Raw genomic sequence first — 23,524 nt, forward strand, 5'->3', positions numbered from 1 at the left:
ACAGCTATCCATCATCTACTGGACATACGAGCCATCCAACCAGTAGCTACCAATCAACGAGGGCAAGGTTTCTATTCACATCTTTTTGTTGTTCCCAAAAGTTCGGGGGGTGGAGAGCAATATTGGATCTGAAACGTCTCAACCGTTTCTTAGTATATCGCAAGTTTAAAATGCACACCCTGCAATCTATCTTACTTTGCATCAGAAAGAATGACATACTTATGTCCATAGATCTGATGGAGGCGTACCTACATATTGCTATTCGGCCTTCCCACTATAATTTTCTGAGATTCTATTATAATAACCACCATTTTGAATATGTGGCCCTTCCTTTCGGACTAGCTTCTACCCCCAGGACCTTCACAAAGGTTCTCGCAGTGCTAGCTGCTCATCTCCATGATATCCCCATACGACTCCAGTGTTATCTTGATGACATCTTGATTTTGTCATCTTCTGATCATCAAGCAGTCAGAGATACTCAGAACACATTACAATCCCTACAACAACACGGGTTCTCAATAAATTGGAAAAAGAGTCATTTAACACCATTGACTCGGTTAAGTCATCTGGGGGCAGTCATAGATACGGTGGAAGGCAAAGTTTACCTGCACCAGATAGACTAAATAGCATTCAGCAATTAGTTAAGGAGATCAGGGGTCTTAAGAGGGTGTCCCTAGCGGAACTATCAAAATAGTTAGGCAAGATGATCTCATGTATATCTATCATCCCTTGGGCCCGGCTCCACACTAGATCCCTCCAGTGGTTCCTGCTCCCGTACCAGCGCTCCAGCCGAAGCAACTCCAAATACAAGGTCAGGGTACCATCAAAGGTCCTCATATCTCTCCTCTGGTGGACCAGACCAGTCATCAACAGAGGCTGCCTCTTCAAAGAGCCACACAGACTTAGCATCACCACCTATGCCAGCCTGTTTGGATGGGGAGCGCACGTTCAATCGCTCACAACCCAAGGCTGCTGGTCCGCCATAGAACAGTCGTGCAGCATAAACTGGCTGGAGCTTTGAGCAGTACACCTGGCTCTCCGCAGCTTCCTTCCACAGGTACACAAACAGCATATACTAATATTGACCAACAATGTACTATCCAAAGCTCACATAATCAAACGGGGGCACACAGTCAAAACATCTCATACAGGAAGTGGAGTGCTTGTGTCATTGGGCGGAGAGCAACCTATTTTCCATCAGAGCAGAGCACATTTTGGGCCTGTCGAATACACAGGCAGACTGGCTAAGCAGGGCCACGATCGATCAATCGGAGTGGCGCCTCCATCCGACCCTGTTTCAAGAGGCGGTCAGGACATTTGGACAGCCAGTGGTGGACCTGTTCACTTCCCCCCTCAACTCTCAGCTCCCGAGATATTTTCCAGGTACCCCTTGCAAGGAGCGGAGAACTTCAATTCACTCCGCTGTCATTGACCCCCGGGACTTCTGTATGCATTCCCTCCATTTCCACTGCTCCCCAAGGTCATCCAGAAACTGCTAGATGAGAGGGCGAAACTGCTTCTAGTAGCTCCTTACTGGCCCAGACGGCCGTGGTTTGCAGACCTCCGCAGTCTATCCATATCAACACCATGGAGAATTCCGCCAGACAGGGTCTTGCTAACCCAGGGACTCCTTCAACATCGGGACCCTCAGTGGTTGCACCTGACCATTTGGAGGTTGAGCGGAGTCGTCTGAAGAGCGAAAAGTTTTCCAACAGAGTTATCGCCACCATTCAAGCCACCAGACGCCCCTCAACAACTCGCATTTACAATGCCACATGGTCCAGTTTCTGCAAATGGTGTACCAAGTCTCAAATTGATCCCATCTCTCCATCTGTGGCTCAAATCCTAGAGGAACTTGCAAGAGGAACTTGACAAGGGATTATCACCTAATACGTTGAAAAGACAGGTGGCGGCCTTGGCGTCAGTTCTCACTTGTGAAGGTCTACTGTCTCTTTCCCATCATCCACACATTCATTCAAGGAGCCACAAATTTACGCCCTCCAGCGGTACACCGTTATCCCACCTGGGACCTTAACAGGGTCCTCGTCACACTCACTAAGGGCCCTTTTGAACCCTTGAAATCATCAAGTCTCCAATTTCTGACGTATAAAGTAGTTTTCCTTGTAGCGATCACTTCTGCTCGTCCTATTTCGGAACTTGCAGCTTTGTCTTATCAGACAAGATCTTTGTGTTTTCCATTCTGACTGGGTGGTCCTTCATCCTGATCCTACGTTTATTCCCAAAATTAACTCAGTTTTTAATAGGGCACAAGAGCTGATGCTTCCTAATTTTTGTCCCAGACCATCCCAAGGGTTGGAACTACAATGGCATAGCCTTGATGTGAGGTGAGCATTGCGAATATATATTAACTGCACAGCAACTTTCAGAAAAACAGAAGCCTTATTTGTGTCATTTCAGCCCAACACTCAGGGATGCAAGGTCTTATCTTCTACAATAGGCCGTTGGCTACGGGCCGTGATAGTGAAAACGTATCAGGCTCAATCACTGCAGGTGCCCAGGGGCATAACAGCTCATTCAACAAGGAGCGCCGCAACATCGGCAGCGTGGGCCACACAGGCACCAATAACTGAAATTTGTCGAGCCGCAACCTGGGCCTCTCCATCGCCATTCATTAGACATTATAAAATAGATGTGTTTGCATCCGCTGAGGCCTCCTTTGGCAGAAGAGTTCTGCAATGGATCCACAGGGACCAGGAGGGGTTTCCAGGCCAGATGGAGTCCCTCCTGTAGGACAGGCCAAGCTTTGGTATGTCCCACTACTGGATGCTCTGAACAGCTCATGGAAGAAAGGGCGTTGGTACTTACCTGACATGCCCATTCTCTTTGAGCTGTCTAGAGCATCCAGCCCCACCCTTTTTCCGTTTGGTGGGGTCCTGTTTCGGCCAATGAATTTGTTAGGGCATTGAGGACAAGGGCGTTTATTTATCTCATCTTCGCCAAAACTGGGGAACGCTGGGAAGGAGTCACGTGGAGGAGGAGGAGGAGCGTTCCACAAATTAAGCCCAGCCTAGACATGCAGAGACTGAAGTACCTCCCACTACTACTGGATGCTCTTCACAGCTCAAAGAGAATGGGAGTGTCAGGTAAGTACCAACGCCCTTTTTGAGCATTTTCTCACAAAAGAAATACTGAAGATACATGATCAAGTGGTTCAACACTGAGTTGCAATATTTATCCCATTCTTATTTATCCCAGTCTCTTATTTTTCCTTTAAGTTTTATTAATGGTCAAATGTGTTAATGGAAGGTGGCATTAAATAAAATCCAGGTTACTGTTTTAGAGAAAAAAAATTGTTTCATTTTAATTACAAAGCATATGATGACACAAAGCACATAGTGAAGAGCATATTTTGCTATCAGAATACATGTCAGAATAACACTTGGAGAGTAGTCTAATTGAGCTTCCTTTGTAAATGTGAAAAAGTGTAGTTGCTGGATTACTGCTGCTCAGGAAAACATTCTTGTGCATTTGTTTGATTTTTCTTTCAAGGCATTTAAGAGAGAAGACAGCAATAGCAGTAACATCTAAAGGGTTCTATGGGCTGGAAGATGAGAAGGGAACAGCTTGTACTTCAACAAGGCGTCGTTCTACACCCCGCAGTTTAGCAGGCTTGACTACAGGCGCGTTTGAATCCGTAATGGTTCAGGTTCTGAGACAGGAAGAACAACTGAAAGCAAAAGAAGAAAAGAGGTAAAAGGCAAAAGTGGAATGTGTTTAGCTATTCTTTCTTTATTTTGTCCCTCCAGGCTTTGTCCCTTAAAAGATTAAACATTTCACTTGCCCCTCATTTCTGGTTCAAAACGGATTTCAAAAAGAAATCTAAATAGTTAAGAGATAATTATGCGGTTGTATCTGTTCTTAGAAAAATAAAGGCATTTTTGTAGAACCAAAACATATGAAATATACTTTTATATCTTAAGAATTAGAAACTGCTGTAAGACTACAAAATAAAAAAAAATTGAATCGTTATTTTCTTGTGGGTAGCATCCAATTGTGCCTAGATACTGGCATAAGGGTACTTGTTGAAAGAACACCTACCCAGTCTCTCTTCACTGCATGTCTCCCAACCAGCTTTCAGACATTCATGGGAGGATGCAGGGGAAAGAAAGGCACCAAGATGTCTACTCACATAATAGTGGTGGTAGCCTTGACTGTTCATTTCATTAGTACTCTGCTTTGGAACAAAAAACATGTATTTTCGTTTCATTTAACAACCATTTGATAGCAAAGCATTTCAAAGCATTTTATTCTTTGAGGTTTTTTTAATTCCCTAGCTCAAATATCAACGCAGTTAACATTTCTTCCATTTCTTTTACATTATTAATAGTTTACAATGAAGTTTAATATAGCATTAATATATGGGGTTATTTAAAAGCAGGAGGAAGGTGAAAAAACAACCTGAAAAAGAAGGAAACTGCTAATTTGGTAGAGCAACTTGGCTTGGAAAGCTTTCACTATTAATTAAAATTAACTTTCAAGAAAGATTCATTTCAATTATGAAAATTACCTTTGGCATGTAGGGTTATCTTAGTTGGTAGCAACATTTCCTATTTGTTTTAGTCTGGTAACTATAGTAAATACAGATATTATAAACTCCGGAAATTTTTTCTAGCCAAGTTTAATAAACTGAATGTACCTTTTTTTTTGCTAAAATTAATTTAGACATAGCTTTTTGCAAGTTTTTCTTTATATAGAATCGTAATAAATATTCAGGACTCATATGTAGCATGTTTTGTGTTATGATTAAGCCATAACACAACAGTCCTAGAATGCCTGGATTGAGGAAAAGACAGCTATCAGTGTATTCCACAACTAGGAGAGTTGATAAGGACTGCTCGCCAAGCCCCAGTAACTAACACTGGTGTAGACAGGTCAGTTCTGTCTATAAAAGAAAAAGAGGGAAGAAAATAAATATATAGAGACTCAGAAAAATTAAAAATATACTCACAATAAATCCATTGGAATGTATAAGAATATAGCAAACAGTAAAATATAGTGAACCTGTAAAATAAGTTACATAACAAATTTAATAGATAAGGTTTAGGGAAAAACATGCATAGAAATAAGAAATTAGTTTGTGAAAAAGTAAGAGGTATAGTAAGCAAAGGGATAGATCTTCATTTTATTGATAAGTAATTTTTTATTTTTGTAAAGAATGTATTATTTTCATAAATCTTCCTCTGCAACAAGAGGAGAAAAATACTACAATTCTTGTCTTTAGTCTGTACCATTCTTCTGAAAAACTTATCATACTACACCATTCCTTCATTTTGGCTACTTCTTTTATTTCTGAATTTCTGGACTTCAGAAGATCTCTTATATTGAGATAGGAAATCTGCAGGTATGTTTTGTTTTTTTAGCTTGATGACTGATGGAAAACTTGTACAATTTTTGGACAAAATTCTATCAGGAATAGAATTAATTTATTAAATCTCCCTAATTGGTCAATTATTAATAATCACTTTACATTTTCAGTCCCATAGATACATATTAAGTACCTTTATAGCTCAAAGTATTTGTTAGGAGATGTTCAATATCTAGTGCATTGGTCCCTGTCTGTAAAGTAAGCAGACTTGTGCATATCTTTGAGAGAGGCTCTTCATTCACAAGCAAAGTTATCTGGAACCATGATGTGATGGCAGACAACAGTTACTCACATATTTAGGACAACTGTTTTCAGACAGAAGATTTTGGTAAGGCTTTGGACAGCTATGCCAAATGTTTGAGGAGCTACAACTACCTTTGCAGTAGGGATCCAGAAACTCATTCACCTAATCTACAAAAAGTAATTTGTTAATTATGTGAAGCAGTGGTGGCCTGCAAATTATTTTTAAGAACCTGTTCTCTGGCTGAGTAGCATGGCTGGTTGGTCATGTGACTGGGTGGGTGATGTCATTCATCACACCCAGCCCCGCCTCCTGGCCAATCATCTCAAAGGAACAGGTAGGATTCAGCAAGTTGGGGCTAATCCCATCACTGTCTGGCCCCACCTCCGCCTGTTTCTGGAGCATTTTCAGGCCGTTTTGGGGCTGTTTTCAGGCTGATGTTGGCTGGAAAAACAGCCTGAAAAATGGCCTGAAAATGGCCCAAAAAACAGGAGGGGGTGGGGCCAGCCGGTGGTCCGATTTGCTAGTTCTCCAAATTGCGCAGAATCAGGACAAGGGGTTTGGGCAAACTGGCCTGAATCTGCAGCAGCCCACTTCTGATATGAAGTACTCAAATGTTAATACTGGATTTGACATTTAAAATTTCACAAATATTTATCTATATCTCTACATTTGTATGTAATTCTAAAGTCATTTTATTAAGTTAGCTTCAACTTTTGCTGTTAAAGAACATTTCTGAGATGGCCTCATCCATACAGCACATAGGAGCTCCCTTATTGTGCTTTTCAAGCCATGATTTTTGAAGTATTGTATGAACCAGGCAATTGTGGCTTACTAAATGAACCATGACTTAGGATGTTAGAATCCAGTTAATATTAATCCTTTTATGTTCATATTTCTCATCATTATTTAATTATTAGTAGCTTTCCCTGAATTAGTTTCTATATATGTGAGTCTAATCCCCATCATTCTCTATGTGATTGAGCAACATATTAATTATAGATGAATCAAATATATCTGGGAACAGAATAATTAGGAGTGCTTGGCTATGTATTGTTATTGCATACAGTTTAGAGGATTGTCAATACCTCAGTTTAAACAAAGCACTTTGATTTGTAAATCCAGTCGCATATCAATATAATCAAGTATTGATGTATGAACCAAGCTAAGGTAGTTTTAAATGTACAAAATACTATTTTCTTGTTTGATACTGCATATGCAATCTTGAACCAGTCCACATAATTATTCTAAGGATGAAAGCATGGAAACTTGTTTATGTCTCAAACTTTCTAAAATTCACGAAAAAAAAAGAACCGCTCAGTTAACAGTCTCCCTAAATTTTCAAGAGCAGGAGAGCTCTAATTTTTTACAGAATAAAATTATAATTGTATTTGTGTATGCCTTCCATTCTTTTCCACTTTTAAAATGAAATTTTGACCAAAACATTTAATCTATATTAAATATTCAGTTGCCATTTTCATTATTTTATGTAGGCTAGGGTGTATAATATGACAACTCTTACCACAAACTTGCTGATCAAAGTTCTTTGGGGAAGCAAGAACTAAGACAGCTAGCTGACTAGCAGTTTGTCTGGGGAGAAAGACACTGAAGTGGGGAGCAGGAGTTGTCTAGTTGTCTGGCAGTTTAAAAAAAGTAAGGCTACAATAGACCACTCTAGCAATCTCCACAGACAAATTTAGAATGAAATGTAGGCTGAGATCTAACTGGAGAAAAGTTCTGCTTCTGAACTTCCCTTTAATTCCTCTCATACTTTTTGTAATTGCAGCAATGAACTACTTTCAAATTCTTGGAAGCAATTTTTCATATAGCGCAGAGAGCATTCCTTATTTGTATGTACCAATGTATCCAAAGAGATTTGATCCTTTGGCTGCAATTTTTATTCTTGAAGAAATTTCAGAATTTCTAGTTTACGTGCCTACAGATATGCTAGTTATATGTAACTTGAATATCTCCTGAAAGGTGAGAATCACTTGAACCTAGGAGGCATGTCTTCTTTTTTGTAATGCCCATGTTCAGGAACAGCATCCTCTCCAGAGAACCCAGTTGCCACCCTCATGACATTCATATAGTCACTGAATGCTTGTGTTCTGTTTCTTGTTTTTATCTTTTTAATGTAAGCTGTGCAGAATCACTGGAGTTAATATTCTAAATTTAATTAATTAATTATGCTGTCTTGGTTTACAAGAAATCAATATTATGAAAAGGGAAACCATATCCATGAAATAGACTTCTAAATTGGACAAAGAACTATTGAGGAAAGAGCATGTTCAGCTAGAACAGGGGTGTCAAACTCAAGGCTCGCGGGCCGAATCCAGCCTATAGGGTGCTTAAACCTGGCCCGCAGGGCTGGCCTGGAAATAACAAAGGACCAGTCAACAATAACTCTGGCAGCCAAAATGGGGCACAGCCCCCCATGCCCCATTTTTCACTTGGACGACCTTCTGAAGCACTGTTGGCCAAAACAGAGCACGGGGGGCATCATGAGGCCCCCTCATGCTCCATTTTCGGCCTAGACGATCTCCTGCAGCATTCTGCTGGCCAAAACAGGGCACAGGGGGCTACATGAGGCCCCCTGCCCTTTCGTTTTGGCTGGCAAAATGTTGCAGGAGGCCGTCCAGGCCAAAAATGGGTGCAGTGAGTCCACGTGAACCCCCGTGCCCCATTTTGGCCAGCAGGGTGCTACAGGAGGCATCCATCCCGTTTCCAATGCTGCTCAGGTCCTCGAAGAAATCCAGTTTTGACACCCATTAGCGTAGAACACACCCATGAGGTGTACACACATATTCTTTGGCTTTATTATGTGTGGAAGTATAATTTCAGTGATGTCACATTGTATAGAACATACTGGGGTTTTTTCCTTGAAATTGTTTAGCAAAAGCTGTGATCTAGAGGTAGTATACATACAGTTGTGCTCATAAGTTTACATGCCCTCCAAGAATTTATGATTTCTTGCCATTTTTCAGAGAATATGAATGATAACATAAAAACTTACTTTCACTCATGGTTGGTGGTTGGCTGAAGCCATTTATTATCAATCGTGTTTACTCTTTTTAAATCATAATGGCAACAAAAACTACCCAAATGACCCTGATCAAAAGTTTACATACCCAGTTCTTAATATGGTGTTTTGCCCCCTTTAATATCAATGACAGCTTGAAGTCTTTTGTGGTATGTGTGAATGAGGTTCTTTATCTTCTCAGATGGTAAAGCTGCCCATTCTTCCTGGCAAAAAGCCTCCAGTTCTTATAAATTCTTGGGCTGTTCTTACATTAACTGCATGTTTGAGATCTCCCCAGAGTGGCTCAATTATATTGAGGTCAGGAGACTGAGATGGCCACTCCAGAACCTTCACTTTATTCTGCTGTAGCCAATGACAGGTCAACTTGGCCTTGTGTTTAGGATCATAGTCATGTTGGAATGTCCAAGTATGTCCCATGCACAGCTTCCAGGCTGATGAATGCAAATTTTCCTCCAGTATCTTTTGATAACATACTGCAGAATTGCCATCAATTCTGACCAAATTTCCTGTGCCTTTGCAGCTCGCACATCCCGAAAACATCAGCGATCCACTTCCGTATTTCACAGTAGGAATGGTGTACTTTTCATCCCCTTCCTGACTCCTCTCCAAATGTAGCGTTTATGGTTGTGGCCAAAAAGCTCAATTTTGGTCTCATCACTCCAAATGACTTTGTGCCAGAAGGTTTGAGGCTTGTCTCTGTGCTGTTTGGCGTATTGTAAGCGGGATACTTTGTGGCATTTGCGTAGTAGTGGCTTTCTTCTGGCAATTCGACCATGCAGCCCATCTTTCTTCCAGTGCCTCCTTATTGTGCATCTTGAAACAGCCACACCACATGTTTTCAGAGTCCTGTATTTCACCTGAACTTATTTGTGGGTTTTTCTTTGCATCCTGAACAATTTTCCTGGCAGTTGTGGCTGAAATTTTAGTTGGTCTATCTGACTGTGGTTTGGTTTCAACCGAACCCCTCATTTTCCACTTCTTGATTAGTGTTTAAACACTGCTGATTGGCATTCGCAATTCCTTGGATATCTTTTTATATCCCTTTCCTGTTTTATACAGTTCAACTACCTTTCCCCGCAGATGCTTTGACAATTTGTTTGCTTTCCCCATGACTCAGAAGCCAGAAACGTCAGTGCAGCACTGGATGAAAGATGCAAGGGTCTGTCAGGAGTCCAGGAACTCATTGACCTTTTATACACATACACTAATTGCAAGCAAACAGATCACAGGTGAGGATGGTTACCTTTAACAGCCATTCAAACCGCATAGGTGCCAACCTATGTGCATGTTATCAGGCAAAAATCATCAGTATGTAAACTTTTGATCAGAGTCATTTGGGTAGTTGTCATTATGATTTAAAAAGAGTAAACACAGTTTATTGATAATAAATGGCTTCAGCCAACCACTAACCATGAATGAAAGAAAAGTTTTTGTGTTATCATTCATATTCTCTGAAAAATGGCCAAGAAATCATAAATTCTGCCAGGGTATGTAAACTTACGGGCACAACTGTACAATTAATGTTACAGCTTATACCCAATCATCTCTGAGATTCACTGAAGCATAGAATGTAATGGATAGTGCTTGCATCAATAGTTAGCTGCTGCAATGTTTATGAGTTCAGGATCTTTTTTCTTATATTGAAATTGACCTGTTGCCGAAAGAGGACAAAGAATTGATTTTGGCCAAGTGCCTTGTTATTAGAACTCTAATGTAATTGAAACAGATGCTAAATAGCTTGTACAATAGATTAAATATAAAGTAAACTGAAGATATGCAATTAGAGTCAATTGTGAGAACATAAGATTTAGTATTCAGTAGTCTGAAATTTAAACAATTATTTGATAATATATTGGGAATATGGATTGTGACAAAGTTAAGTATTGTGATTTAAAAGGCATATTGATATATTTATCAATATGGTGGTCTTTATAAATGAAGAAACCTTTGATAAGATTTAAAGTGTATTCCTTTAGAACTTGGGTCCCAAAAATACAAGAGCAGAAATAGCAGGGCTTTCCCACCCTTCGTCTTCTTACAGTTAATCTTCTTAAAAGAAAAGGCTTGGATAAAAGCCAGGAGGCTATAGCAGCTGAGATTATGTGGACTGCAGCAAGTGGAACTATACTTTATGGGCAAGTGTTCTGAGAAAGTGTTTTTCCTTTACATAGAATACTGTGGGATCTCAGTATTTAGTCTTGATAATGGTAAACAACTAGAAGTAGACTCCTGTTCTCTGCATGAGTGTGGTAAGATTTCAATACAATTAATTTGAGACATTAGTAATTATTATGTTTATAATATGCAATATTTATTATATTATAAATAACAAGGTTTTGCTAGCATTTAGTCCCATCAGCTGTTCACTAAACACAGGCACCATAACAGACTATTTGTTTTGTTTTTTTTGGATGCATTGAGTGCAAATGTCTGCTGTTATAATATTTTATCTTTATACTATATCATGCTATAAGAATAAATAGCAAATTAGGATGTGAGGAATAATGTATCTTGGGCTTCAAAAGAAGTATAATATTATATGCTGCATCAGCACCCCTAGATGCTACATAACAAACTTGTTCTACTTGAAGGATAACTCAGTATCCAGTGGCAATAAGATAATAAAATGCCCAAACTAAATCAGGTTGCTGTTTTGCTGGATTTTGTATTACAGAAGTATTGAGTTATCCAAGACTCAGTCAAAAACTTACTTATGCTACTATACCATTTCTTTTGCTTTTATGTACAAACTATTTTCCATTTGTCTTCCTTCTTTTAATATTAAACCTGATTTTTTTTAGACTTCGAGAACAAGAAAGAAAAGAGGCAGAAGAAGCTAGTCAAAAAGAAGTAGAAGAATGGGAGAAGTTTCTTCTGTCTCAAGCAGCACCTACTCAAATGGAAAACATGTGGGAAATTCCAGCTATTGGCCATTTTCTTTGTTTAGCACAACATATTTTAAATTTGCCTGAAATAGTATTTTATGAATTGGAACGCTGTCTTTTGATGCCTCAGTGTAGTCCATTTTTGTCTAAAATAATGACTTCTTTGTTAAGTCCTCCCCATCGAAGATCTACTTTGCATCGAAGACCAAGTTTTCCTTACAGGACTTGGGAAGCAGCACTTAGACAGAAAGTACAGCAGTGGTATACAGTAGTTGGGCAAACTGATAATCCAGACAGTTGTGCAGAAAAACTTGGCCTCTGTCCTCAGTTTTTCACAGTTCTTGGAGAAGTCAATCCTTTGGAGGAAAAACCATTTCATGAACTTCCATTTTGTCAGAAGGTATGGTTGCTTAAAGGCCTCTGCGACTCTGTATATGAGACTCAAAAGGATGTACAGGATGCAGTACTTGGTCAACCTATTCATGAGTGCAGAGAAGTGATTCTGGGTTATGATTATTTAGAACATGCCTATGTTCACTTCCCACAGTTCTGTGGTGCAGACGTACGGATTTATAAGCAAAAGCCTTTTCATGCCCCTGAATTTCCTATTCCTCCAATTAAAGTAAAAAGAGTACCACGCATTAAACTGGAGAAGGTGAAATGTGAGTATGGCACCAAAAGCAATGGGGAAATGAGATTTGATGCTAAAGAGCTGTTGCCCCATGCAAAACAAGAACCTGGAAAAAATCTTTGCTTGGCAAAGGCTCACTTGAATCTCTTGAATGTTACACCAGAACATGAAATCAAATACAATTGCGAAGAGAAAGCACGTAAGGATTGTGACTTTACAAAAGATTGCTGTAAAGAAAATCAAGATAAAGGCATTGTTTCAGAAGATGGACTGGGGGAACCTCTTAGCCCAGGAGAAATCAGGATTCTAGAAAACAAAGAAAAATGTGGTGAATCTTCAGTTGTCAAAATTGAGGCAATCCCATTAAAAGAAAACACACTTAAAACATGCCAGATGCATTTGAATGGTAATCAAACTGACAATCCAGACTTTAATTGTCATAAAGTTGTTAAAGAAGTGACTTCAAAGAATTTGGTAGAGCAGAAAACACTAATGTTTAGTAAAATAAGAGCAAAGAAGAAGAAGAAGAAGAAAAAGAAATTGAAAGATATTTTAAATGAAAGCCTTCAGAGAAAACGCGAGATTCATCTCCACTCATTAAAATCTTATAAACCTGAGATCCAGAATAAGCTACTCATGATAAAAAAGAAAGCCAAGCACAAGAAGCACAAATCTGGTAAGATGACTTGAATAAAGCAACAGGGGAAAATAATTTTGCTGTTTGTTTTTCTATTTAAACATTTAAGGCACTAAAAATTGTTCTGATTTTGACTTTCTTTCTAACCTAGACTGTACAGATAGCATCCCTCCATCCCTCAACCCTTTGAAGGAAAGAGGAACTCCTCCAAAGGGCCGTAGGAATGGAGTTCAAATTCCGAAGATGTGAAATCTGTTCCTGCAACCATTCAGAGGCGTTCCCTTCTGCACATAGAGGGGAACTGAACTCAGCAGGCAGCTCTTTCGCTCCATCTGCTTAGGAAATTGCTTAATGACTACAAGCAGGAATGCAGGATTGCAGTTGTTGAATGAAGCAGTCACATGAGCATTTCACTTAATGTCAGTTTCTCTCACCAACTGAGATTCAGGTCCCAATTGTGGGCGTAGGTTGAGGACTATCTATATAAAGCTTGCAGATTATTTGTATTTTACAAAAGTCATGTCATCAGCACTACATAGGCTATTAATGTTTCTTCCCCAGTGTTGAATTCATCTTCCAATCCAGCTTCCTTCAATATATATATATACTACATATAAGTTGAAAAAAATAATGGAAGAGTATGCAACCTTCTCTCACTCCTTTGCCAATCTTGGGCCAGTCTTTTTTGCTATATTCCATCAAAACTGTGGTTTCCTGGCCGGTATATAGGTTTTGCATGAGGAAAAGGACATATTCTAGGATTCCCATTTTTAAACAACATTCTGTAGCTTCACATGATCAAAATAATCAAAGGTCCTTCTGTAATCAATAAAATATATGACTCTTTTTTTCTATTCTTTGGCTTCTTAATTATCCAGCACACATCCGCAATAATGTCTTATATTCCAGCCTTTTCTGAAATCAGGTTGCATCTCTGGCCACCTCTCTTTTTACACAGGATTCTAATTTGCATTGGATGACCCTAAGGCTTATTTTGCTAACATGTGAAATTAAGGATACTTTATGATAGTTTGCAGATCTATTACATTTTCTTTTTTTGCTGTTAAAATATAGGTTGATCTTCTCCAATCTGTTGGCCACTGTGTATTCTCACAACATACTGTATTTATTGGCACACTTTGATGAGAATCCTTTCTGATTCTTCTTCTGTTGCTTGTCATATTTTTGAATATATTCTTTCTATTCCCGTAACCTTCTGATTTGGCAATGACCAGAGTATACTGATCTCGCTAGTGATCTTCTGGTACTAGAGGTTTTTAAAAGTTGGGAATGTCTTCCAAGATATATTGGATATTGATAACTGTACTTTACAGACTTACAATACACTCCTTTCATATTTGTCTGATCTTTTTTGAATCAGTTATTATCAGTTGAATAAGTTACTATCTTCCATTGGCATCCTCATTTAGCATTCCAGTTCAAAGTTGGTATCTATTTCTCAATGCAGTGATGTTTTGGAAGACTTTGCTTGCTTTTCTCTGTTTCTATTTTCAGTGTCTTTACAGATGTCATAACACTGCTTTATGTCTCTTCTAATGGCTTTCTAAAATTCTTTGTCAAATTCCTTCCTGAGATATTTGTATTTCTTGACTTTAGCTTCTCTTTTCTTCTTGGCAATTTCCACTATTCATTCTGAGATGTGCTTTTTTCTTTTCCTTAATCTTATGCTTTCTTTTTTACAGTCCATAAAGCTTCTTTTAGTTCATTCTAAAGTTCTTCTGACTCCCTATCCATAAGGTTCACGGTTTCAAAATGATTCTGGATGTTCTCTTTGAAAATATTGGGTATATGATCAAGATCTTATCATGGAAAGTGATTGGCTATGGAGATCCTCAGTCATCCAAGTCATGGTTGTCCTAAAAGTGCTTTTTCAAGAAGCAACTGCACTTTCTTGTTTTTCTTTGAAGACATTTCCCTTCTCATCCAAGAAGCTTCTTCAGCTCTGGTTGGATGATGTGGAATGGAAGAATTACACTGTCTTTTCAGCAGTTCCAAAAAGGCTCCACCACACCCATTTGCACTACTCAGGTAACCCTGAGGACACAGATAAACTTCCAAGTGACTTACTAAAAGAATGCAAATGACCAGCTGTTTGCAAGGAATATAAATCCTTCCATTCCCCACCATCCAGTCAGAACTGAAGAAACTTCATTGAGAAGTGAAACCTTTAAAAAAAACAAGAAGTCCAGTTGCCTCTTGAAAAGGCACCTTTGGGATGGAAAGTAGTTGGATTTTTTTCTTCCAATTTAATTTAACCTGGAAGATGTTCATGAACAATTAGTGAAGTATTCCATAGTCAAACCTGGACCATATCTTTACTTTTATAAAGGAGCTCTTCCATCTCTTTGTACGAATAACATAGTCAATTTGATTTCTATGTACTCTCCCTGTGATTTAAATCTCATTTTGGTTATTTGAAGGCTATGATGGCAATGAATAAAGCTCTGTATTGGCATCAATTAATGTTGCTCTCCTGCTTTATATTGGTTTCCTAGGCCATGCAGTCAGCTATATTTTCCTCCATAATATTTCCAAGTTTGGCACTCTAACCACCAAATGCAGGTAGAATATCTTGCTTACAGTTCTGTCAGTTTCAAACTGAATCTGATCATGAAACATACCAGTTTCTTGTTCTTCTGCATCAGGGATTGGTGCATAAACTTGGATAATCATATTAAGTGGTTATTTACAAAGTTTAATTGGTATATTTAAAAAAATAATTCATCTTTTATTATTTTTATGAATATCTCAAGGTGATGAACATATAAAATTCTCTTTTTTCCTCCTGTTTTCCTCATAACAACAATTCTGTGAGATGGGTTGGGCTGAGAGAGTGACTGACCCAAAATCACCCAACTTGCTTTCATCCCTAGGCAGACTAGAGCTCATAATTTCCTAGTTTCTAGCATGGTACCAGTAGATTATTTGGTCATTTATCGCATTGTAATCAAGTGTTGTTCTTACTATACCCTTCCTAAGAGTAAAAGTAAAATCATTCTGACTTCTTTTTGTGTCTTGATGTGCTGCTCCACTCACTCACACATAAACATAACTTTGATTTAATGAGTTTGTTAATATTCCCCAACAATTCCCTTCATCAAAAACTCAGAACTGTCCCAATTAAGTCCAGCCATAAGCAGACTGAGGTTAGCCCAAAGAGCAAGGGCCCAATAGTCCACAAAGCATTTGACAGTTGCTCAAACAAAACAACTCTACCAGACAAATTTAAATCCTCCAGGCAAAACTTAAATCCACTCGCAAGGCAAGAAAAGTCCAGAATCTCCAAGGCATGATTCAATTCCAAACACAGGGTCAATACAGAATGAAGCAGAAATCATGACGACCAGACACACAGCTAGAAAACAAACACGTTCCCAGCAATGCATCTGTCTGCTGTGATAAATAGCCAGCTTCCTGTGTAGCCCATCAAGATGGGCAAGGCTTTCTCCTCTAGAATAGTCTGGCTGACCTTCTCTGCTCCTGCCTTTCCTCTGCCCTGGATCAAGGCAGAAAGAAGGCAGTTCCTCCTCCTCTTCACTGGCTGTCTGCCACTGCAATCTTTCCCCAGCTAAAGTCTCAGCCAAATCCCTTCCGGAGGGCCGTTCAGAGTCATCAAGCCGGATCCTGATGTGCCAGGAATTGGCTCATCCTTCCTGAGCTAACATCCAAGGAGATATCTGGGAGACATCACATTTAAGTAGTAAACAGTGTGATCTTTTGACTGAAAAAATATCTGATAGCCTTACCAGTAAACCAGATAGGAAGCATCTCCTGAGAAACCAAAGAGGGTCCCTGCTGGGCCTCTTGCCCTATCCACTAGCCAGCTCTCTCTTATCTGTGTTCCCTAAGCAGAAATTCATTGCCCCTTCTCCCGGGGACTCTCCCACATGCCCACAGAGTACAATTCCAATTCATTCTATTTACTAATATCTAAGATAGCAATGTGTAGTTGTTTTCATTTCATATTTCTCTGTTCTGAGCTTGTTCATGCTTCTTACATTCCATATTTCCTTTTCTAATTCTGTCTTTGCAGCTTTGGATTTTCTTTTCCTTCATGGCAACATCAGCAACTAGACTTCCTGAAGGCTTTAATGTAGCTACATTATAAACACCATTAACACGCTGAAAGATCTTCAACTCTTCCTCAGTACTATGTTGAAAGCCATCTGACCTAAGGGGCTCATCACTTGTCAATGATCATCAATTACTTTATATTGTTTATACACTCCCAATGTTCTTCACTCATCCACCACCATGCTGAGGTAGCACAGCAGAAATTCCAGAGGAAGGAACCAACATTATTACTAACTGCTCAGAGTCACCTTGAAGCATGAAATGGGTGGCATATAACAGAATAACAGAGTTGGAAGGGACTTTGGAGGTCTTCTAGTCCAACCCCTTACTCAGGCAGGAAGCCCTATTCCATTTCAGACAAATGGCTCTCCAATCTCTTCTTAAAAACTTCCAGTGTTGGAGCATTCACAACTTCTGGAGGCAAGTTGTTCTGCTGATTAATTGTTCTAACTGTCAGGAAATTATAAATTAAATAAATAAATAACTTATGGGTCTCTGTGGCCCCTCTTTTTGAGAACTGCCTTTAAAAGCAAAACAATTTCTTCAATATTTGAAGATCATTCTTTTTAAAACTTCCCCATTACTGTCATAAAAAGTGTTCTAGTCTTTTTGCAGCAATGTAAACATCAATGTATTGCTTCTATTCATCATTCAAATAATGTATTACGTGCTCAGAGTCCATGTTTCTGAGCCATTGATATATTAAGTAAACTTAGCTCAAATGATTAAAATTAAGCAAAATTCAACTATTTTAAGTCCTGCTCTGTATGAGCTTTACTTCCAGTTTCACAATGGACAGAAATTCTCTTAAAATTTTTGAGTTCCCTATCTGGCCCCTAAATATTGATATTGGGATATGTTTTGTGACATATATGATTGCCTGCTTGGTTTTCTTAAAATGTTCAATGTGGAAGAAAAAATTAAAGAACTGTGTTCAGTTTTGATTATCCATGTTCTCAAAACATTCACATCGAAAAGTTTATTTTAAAACAATACCATTAATCGAACATTGGTTAGCTTGACCTTCAGTAAGTTCAAGATCAGAGGGTAGCTTATTCATTCTATTCTATCAATCAAATAGGTCATAAAAGGAATATATTCAGTGCAATTTAAACACCTGTAATGTATACTATGTAAGAATATTATATTGTATCATTTCTGCATGACTTATGACACCTAAAAGAAAAAAATATAAATGCTTTTTTGGTCATCTGTTTGCTTATAAGAATTTACTATCTCATCTTTGAAGATATAGGTTGATAGGATATATAAAATAGGTAATAGAGGAGGAAGTCTAAAATATTCCAACCAAACTGACTGTTTATTACCAAAATCAAACAGTAAGAATACCTTGCAATAAAATGTGAAATGTTTTTAGTTAGTAATATTCCAGTGTTTCTTGATGTATACTCTGGGAACAGTAGTATTTCATTAAAAGATTAGAAATGTGCACTGAACGTTCATAAAAATACTTCATCTTTATACACATGATCCCATACTGCTGGCAAATAGCTGTGGGGGAATTTTGACTTATTGCTTTGATCAGCATTGGGGTGCCTCAAGCAAGGAAGTTGCAATGCCCATCTCAATTCATAAAGCAAATGGAACTGTTTCCCCTACTCAAGCGGAATTCCCTATTCTGACCACAAAGCAGTTGAAAGTAGAGGCACAGCAAGAAGACAGAAATCTGTCTCTCCAAGCCAGATTGCACCAAGCATGTTTCCAGTCATAGTTTCAGTAGTCATACAGTTTTTAAAAATTAATAGATCTGTCAGTATTCCATAGTCTTGAAAAGTTTTAAAATATTGATCTATATCCCCAATCCTGTGTTGTGTCTTATTTTCTCCGTTATCTAACAATCGGCATTCCTTGAGTACTAAGTGCACTGAGGTTTTGCAAACATGGGATTTTCTCATGCTTGCTGATAATTTTCTGGTCTGCATCAGTTTAACTGCATTATGCAGAGGCAGCTGTATTCACTATTTACTTATATATCAAAAATGGTTAGAAAGGGTATTCAACTAGAATAGCAACTAAATAGATCAAGAAGGGGCAGCCTGAGGTCCTCCAGATGCAATCCTAATGATAAGGAATTTTGAAAGTTATAGGGTAAACTATCTGGAAGACATGAAGTTATCTTGCTTCTCTATCTCTTTTCACATCAAATCTAGGCTATAATACTCAACAGCTATCCAATCTGAATCCCAATACAATAGTCTGCATAATATAGGTAATCCTCAATTTATAGTAGTTTGTTTAGTGACTGTTTGAAGTTATGACAACACTGAAAAAAGTGAATTACAACCGTTTTTCACATTTACAACCATTGCAGCATCCCCCTAGTTACATCATCAAAATTCAGATACTTGGTGACTGATTCATATTTGTGATGGTTGCAGTGTTCCAGGGACATGTGATCACCTTTTGTGACCTCCTGACAAGTAAAGGCAGTGAGGAAGCCAGATTCACTTAACAAACATATTCCTAACTGAACAATTGCAGTGATTCACAATTGTGGCAAGAAAGGTCGTAAAATGGGGTAAAACATTTAACCATCTCACTTAGCAACAGAAATTTGGGGCTCAACATCAGAAGTCAAGGATTACCTGTATTTATGAGTCAATGCGACCTGAAATGTCAGTTATTATTTTTAAGTTTAATTAGGATTTTCTGCTCCTATCTACTTTAATACTCTGGATGTGGGAGATGTTGAATTCTTTAAAACTTTAGGCTTGAATTCTGTCAGATAAGATGTGAATTGTGTATGTAAATATAGAAGAAGAGAAAGGACATGTATATGAGAGAAGCTGGGAATATTAGTGTTTTTTTAATTAATTGTTAAGGGATCCTTCAATATAAATCCAAAATTACTAGAATATTACTAGTCTGAGAAGAATCAAAGAGTGATTTATTAATTCAAATCCTGAATTTGAATGAAAGGCTTATACAAAGCCTTACAATAGTAGTTGTCTGCAGAGTTACTATGACTGAAACATTCTTGATTCCTACAAACTGTTGCAAATTAATTTTCAAGTCCATATTTTTACACATATAGTTATGTTGGAAATCTTTTTCCCCCTTTAAAGGAAAGAAATCCATATCTAAAAAAGCAGTTACAAAGAAAAGGAAATCTATTACAAAACCTGTTGTCCCAGAATTCCAGGTAATACCTTTTGGATTTTATTTGGTTCAATAAATGATTTGAAAGCTTGTAACTTCTACAATGACTGGTTAATATCTCCCTCACTCTAAAAAATACTTAAATTAACATTACCAAATTAATAATAAACAAAAGAATTTGTCCTGAAATGATCATAGAATTTTTAGCTAGATTATAGAGATTTTTCTGAATTGTATTAGTTAGGATCCAGTGATCTGTGCATGTAACAATAATCTGAGAATTGGTCTCAGAGGAAGATTGTATGGAAGAGAATATTTATAGCTCAGGGTTGAGCTGTGGAAACCTTGATGCTATCCAAGCTTGGTTATTTACTTGTAGATGTTTCACTACCAAACCTAGATGCAGCGCTACAAAGGAATGAGATTTGCTCTTATATGATGATAGTATGATAGTGGTATATCCATGAACACCAACTACCAGTTAGAGTACATGATGAAAACTCTTAACTCCTTAAAACTCCTTAACCATAACTTCAACTGGGGAACTGTGAACATTCTAGGCCAAACTAAGTTCAAAACTGCTAGAGCAGGCGCACCCGGGGCAGGCTAGGCCAAACCAAGCAAAAAAGGCGGGCGCCTAGGCAGCCTCCCCCCACACCCTCTGGACTCCTCCGGGCATTTGGAGGAGACAAATCAATCATCAACAGACACTCAGAGATAAACAACATCTAAATAGCATTCAATGAGACAAATCAAAAAAGCCAGAAGGTGAAAGGTTGGAATCTAGAGAATCTGAATCCTGGCACTGAGACAAATCAATCATCAAAGATAAACAACATCTAAATAGCATTCAATGAGACAATCAAAAGCCAAAAAGGAATCACTAAGACCAAAATACTACCTCACCGGCAATCACCAAGCATATGAGCAGAAATTAATACTAGATTAATGATCAAAAAGTAAACAATATCCCAGTCAAGAAACTACCAACTCAGACAAGCAACCTAAGAGTAAACAGCAACTCAATCAAGAAACCACCAAGACCACTCCCACCAATACTGTCAAGCCACTAATACAATATATAAAGAAAGCAAACCCCATTCCCTTTCTAACACTGATGATGTTGTCTGTTGGGTAGTGAAACATCTACAAGCTCAGAGAGCATCATGGACCCTGCAATGCATTATGTATTTAATATTTATTACATATATTGGTGGACTGGTCATTTTCCAACTATGAATCCTTATATAATAATTTGGGGGCCACAAGCCAGGCACGTGATGCAACTGAGATATTCTGGCCTGGTTTTAAAATAGCCAGTCAGAGTCTCTGGTAGTAGGCTAAATAAATAAATAAATAAATGTTCTCTTGTGTGTGTATGTGGTATAAGAGGAATGGAAGGATTCTGCGATTCCCACATTTGTTCCCTCCAGAAGAGGGATCAGAATTGTTTGAAAAGGCCTCTGAAATGCAGAATAACAACCTCTGAAGGCCTCTGAAATGCAGAATAACAACCACTCATATTCTTAAAATCCTTCCAAACTTGAAAAATTACATCATTTTTTTTTTTATTTTACTGCTGGCTTTCAGCATCATTAGGGGCTAATATGTAGCACAAAGTCTGCCCACCGCTTTTTAATGGAACCCAAATGGCATAAAAACTTAACAAAAGTGCAGATATACTTTAGGGGAAGAACTCGTATGAGCAGATCAATGATAGCAGAGAATGCTCAGTGGAATCAAAATCTAACGTGCTATTTGCAACATATATTCAATTATTTTGTAAATAATTGAGTGCAGTAATACTTATTTTCTAATAGTTTGTGCTGCATGTCTCTGATTTTTAATAGTTTAACTTTTTTTCTCTTATTCCAGCTTATTTGCACTAATCTTGATGAACTCAGGGAATTAATTAGAAAAACTGAGAATGAACTCAAAGATATTGAGCATATTAAAAAGAAATCGGTATGTGTTTTATTTATTTTTCTTAATGCATCATATGAAAGCTATTTGTTAAGATCATTTCTTTTAGATAGCTTATCAATGGTTTCTCAATTAGATCTGGTTGTTCAACTGTTATTGAACAAAAATTCCTAGTGTCTTCCACCATTGAACATATTGCCTGGAACAGTGCAACAACTTGAAGGCAACTGTCTCTCTAATCTCTAATTTTTTTCAGTCATGAAAAACTTTAAAAGTTTTTAACTAGGGCACATTTTGTTTTCTAGTTAATTTAAATGAAATAAAATATTTGGATACCAGTATTTGAACATTATCTCTAATTACACCTTATAATAGGAATAGCACTTAGACTTATATACCACTTACAGTGCTTTACAGCCCTCTCTAAGCGGTTTACAGAGTTAGCATATAGCCCCCAACAATCTGGGTCCTCATTTTACCCACCTTGGAAGGATGGAAGGCTGAGTCAATCTTGAGCCTGGTGGGATTTGAACTGCCAAATTGTAGGCAGCTGGCTGCAGAGGTAGCTTGCATTATTGCACTCTAACCACTGTGCCACAGAGGCTCCTTTAAAATAAGCCAAATAAAATAACTTCGATTTTCTATATTGTCTATTTCCTTCCAATTTCCTAACAGATTTACCAAAGAAAAGACTTCTGAATAGAAAACATAACTGTATCACTTAAGTACATTATGGATTTTATCTCATGAAACTAGCAGGAAATTATAGATAGTGCTTAACTTACAATGATTCATTTAATGACCATTCATAGTTGCAATGGCACTGAAAAAGGTGGCTTATGACTGTTTTTCACACTTTTGGCTGTTGCAGCATCCCCATGGGTCATATGATCGAAATTTGGATGCTTGGCAACTGACTGATATTTATGACAGTTGCACTGTCCTGGAGTCACGTGATAACTTTTTGTCACCTTCTGACGTACAAAGTCAATGGGGAAGCCAGATTCTCTTAAGAACTGTGTTACTAACTCTGTAGTGATTCACTTAACAACTCTGGCAAGAAAGGTTGTCAAATGGGGCAAAATTTCACTTAACAAAAGTTTCACTTAACAAGTAGACAAGACTTCTGCTCAGCCATGTGTTAGGATGTGAGTTAATACTATAGGTTATTTCTTGTAAGGTTACTCAAAAGTAAGCATTTTTCTTTCAGTAGGATTTCTGTGCAAGTAAACATATAACTGAAATTCAAGTACAGTGGTGCTTAAAAAGTTTGTGAACCCTTTTTAACTGTCAACATTTTTGCATAAATATAACTTGTTTACAGAATTCGTAAAACTAGATAAAGAGAAGCCAATTAATCCATTCTGCCTGATCATACTGGATGGGCAGAAACAATTAGAGATAAGAGGTTCTTCAGATAGCCAGGCTGTACCCCAAGGAGTGCTTTGTTAAATGATAGTGATAGTTGGCCTATTGAATGGGAGCCAACTAGTACAGCTTGGAAAGCAATGAACATAAAATGACATTTCCTTCATTGTCTGTGATGCCACATTCTGGACCACTTGT

The 23,524-nt window shown here is 38.0% G+C and overlaps 1 protein-coding gene across 3 annotated transcripts in view; it reads left to right on the forward strand.

The window, feature by feature from the left end:
• BRD10 (bromodomain containing 10) overlaps window positions 1-23,524 on the forward strand; it is a 66,977-nt gene that overhangs the window by 32,205 nt on the left and 11,248 nt on the right. For 2 of the 3 annotated variants that reach the window (XM_026703727.2, XM_026703728.2), the window contains exons 2-5: window positions 3,511-3,711; window positions 11,469-12,859; window positions 20,002-20,078; window positions 21,911-22,000. In XM_026703727.2, coding sequence (XP_026559512.2) covers window positions 3,511-3,711; window positions 11,469-12,859; window positions 20,002-20,078; window positions 21,911-22,000 — 1,759 coding nt within the window. The remainder of the gene's footprint in view (window positions 1-3,510; window positions 3,712-11,468; window positions 12,860-20,001; window positions 20,079-21,910; window positions 22,001-23,524) is intronic. The other variant, XM_026703729.2, reaches the window with a different exon arrangement.

This window comes from Pseudonaja textilis, chromosome 2, assembly GCF_049901715.1.
Source record: "Pseudonaja textilis isolate UNSWEBS1 chromosome 2, rPseTex1.2, whole genome shotgun sequence".
NCBI lineage: Eukaryota > Metazoa > Chordata > Lepidosauria > Squamata > Elapidae > Pseudonaja > Pseudonaja textilis.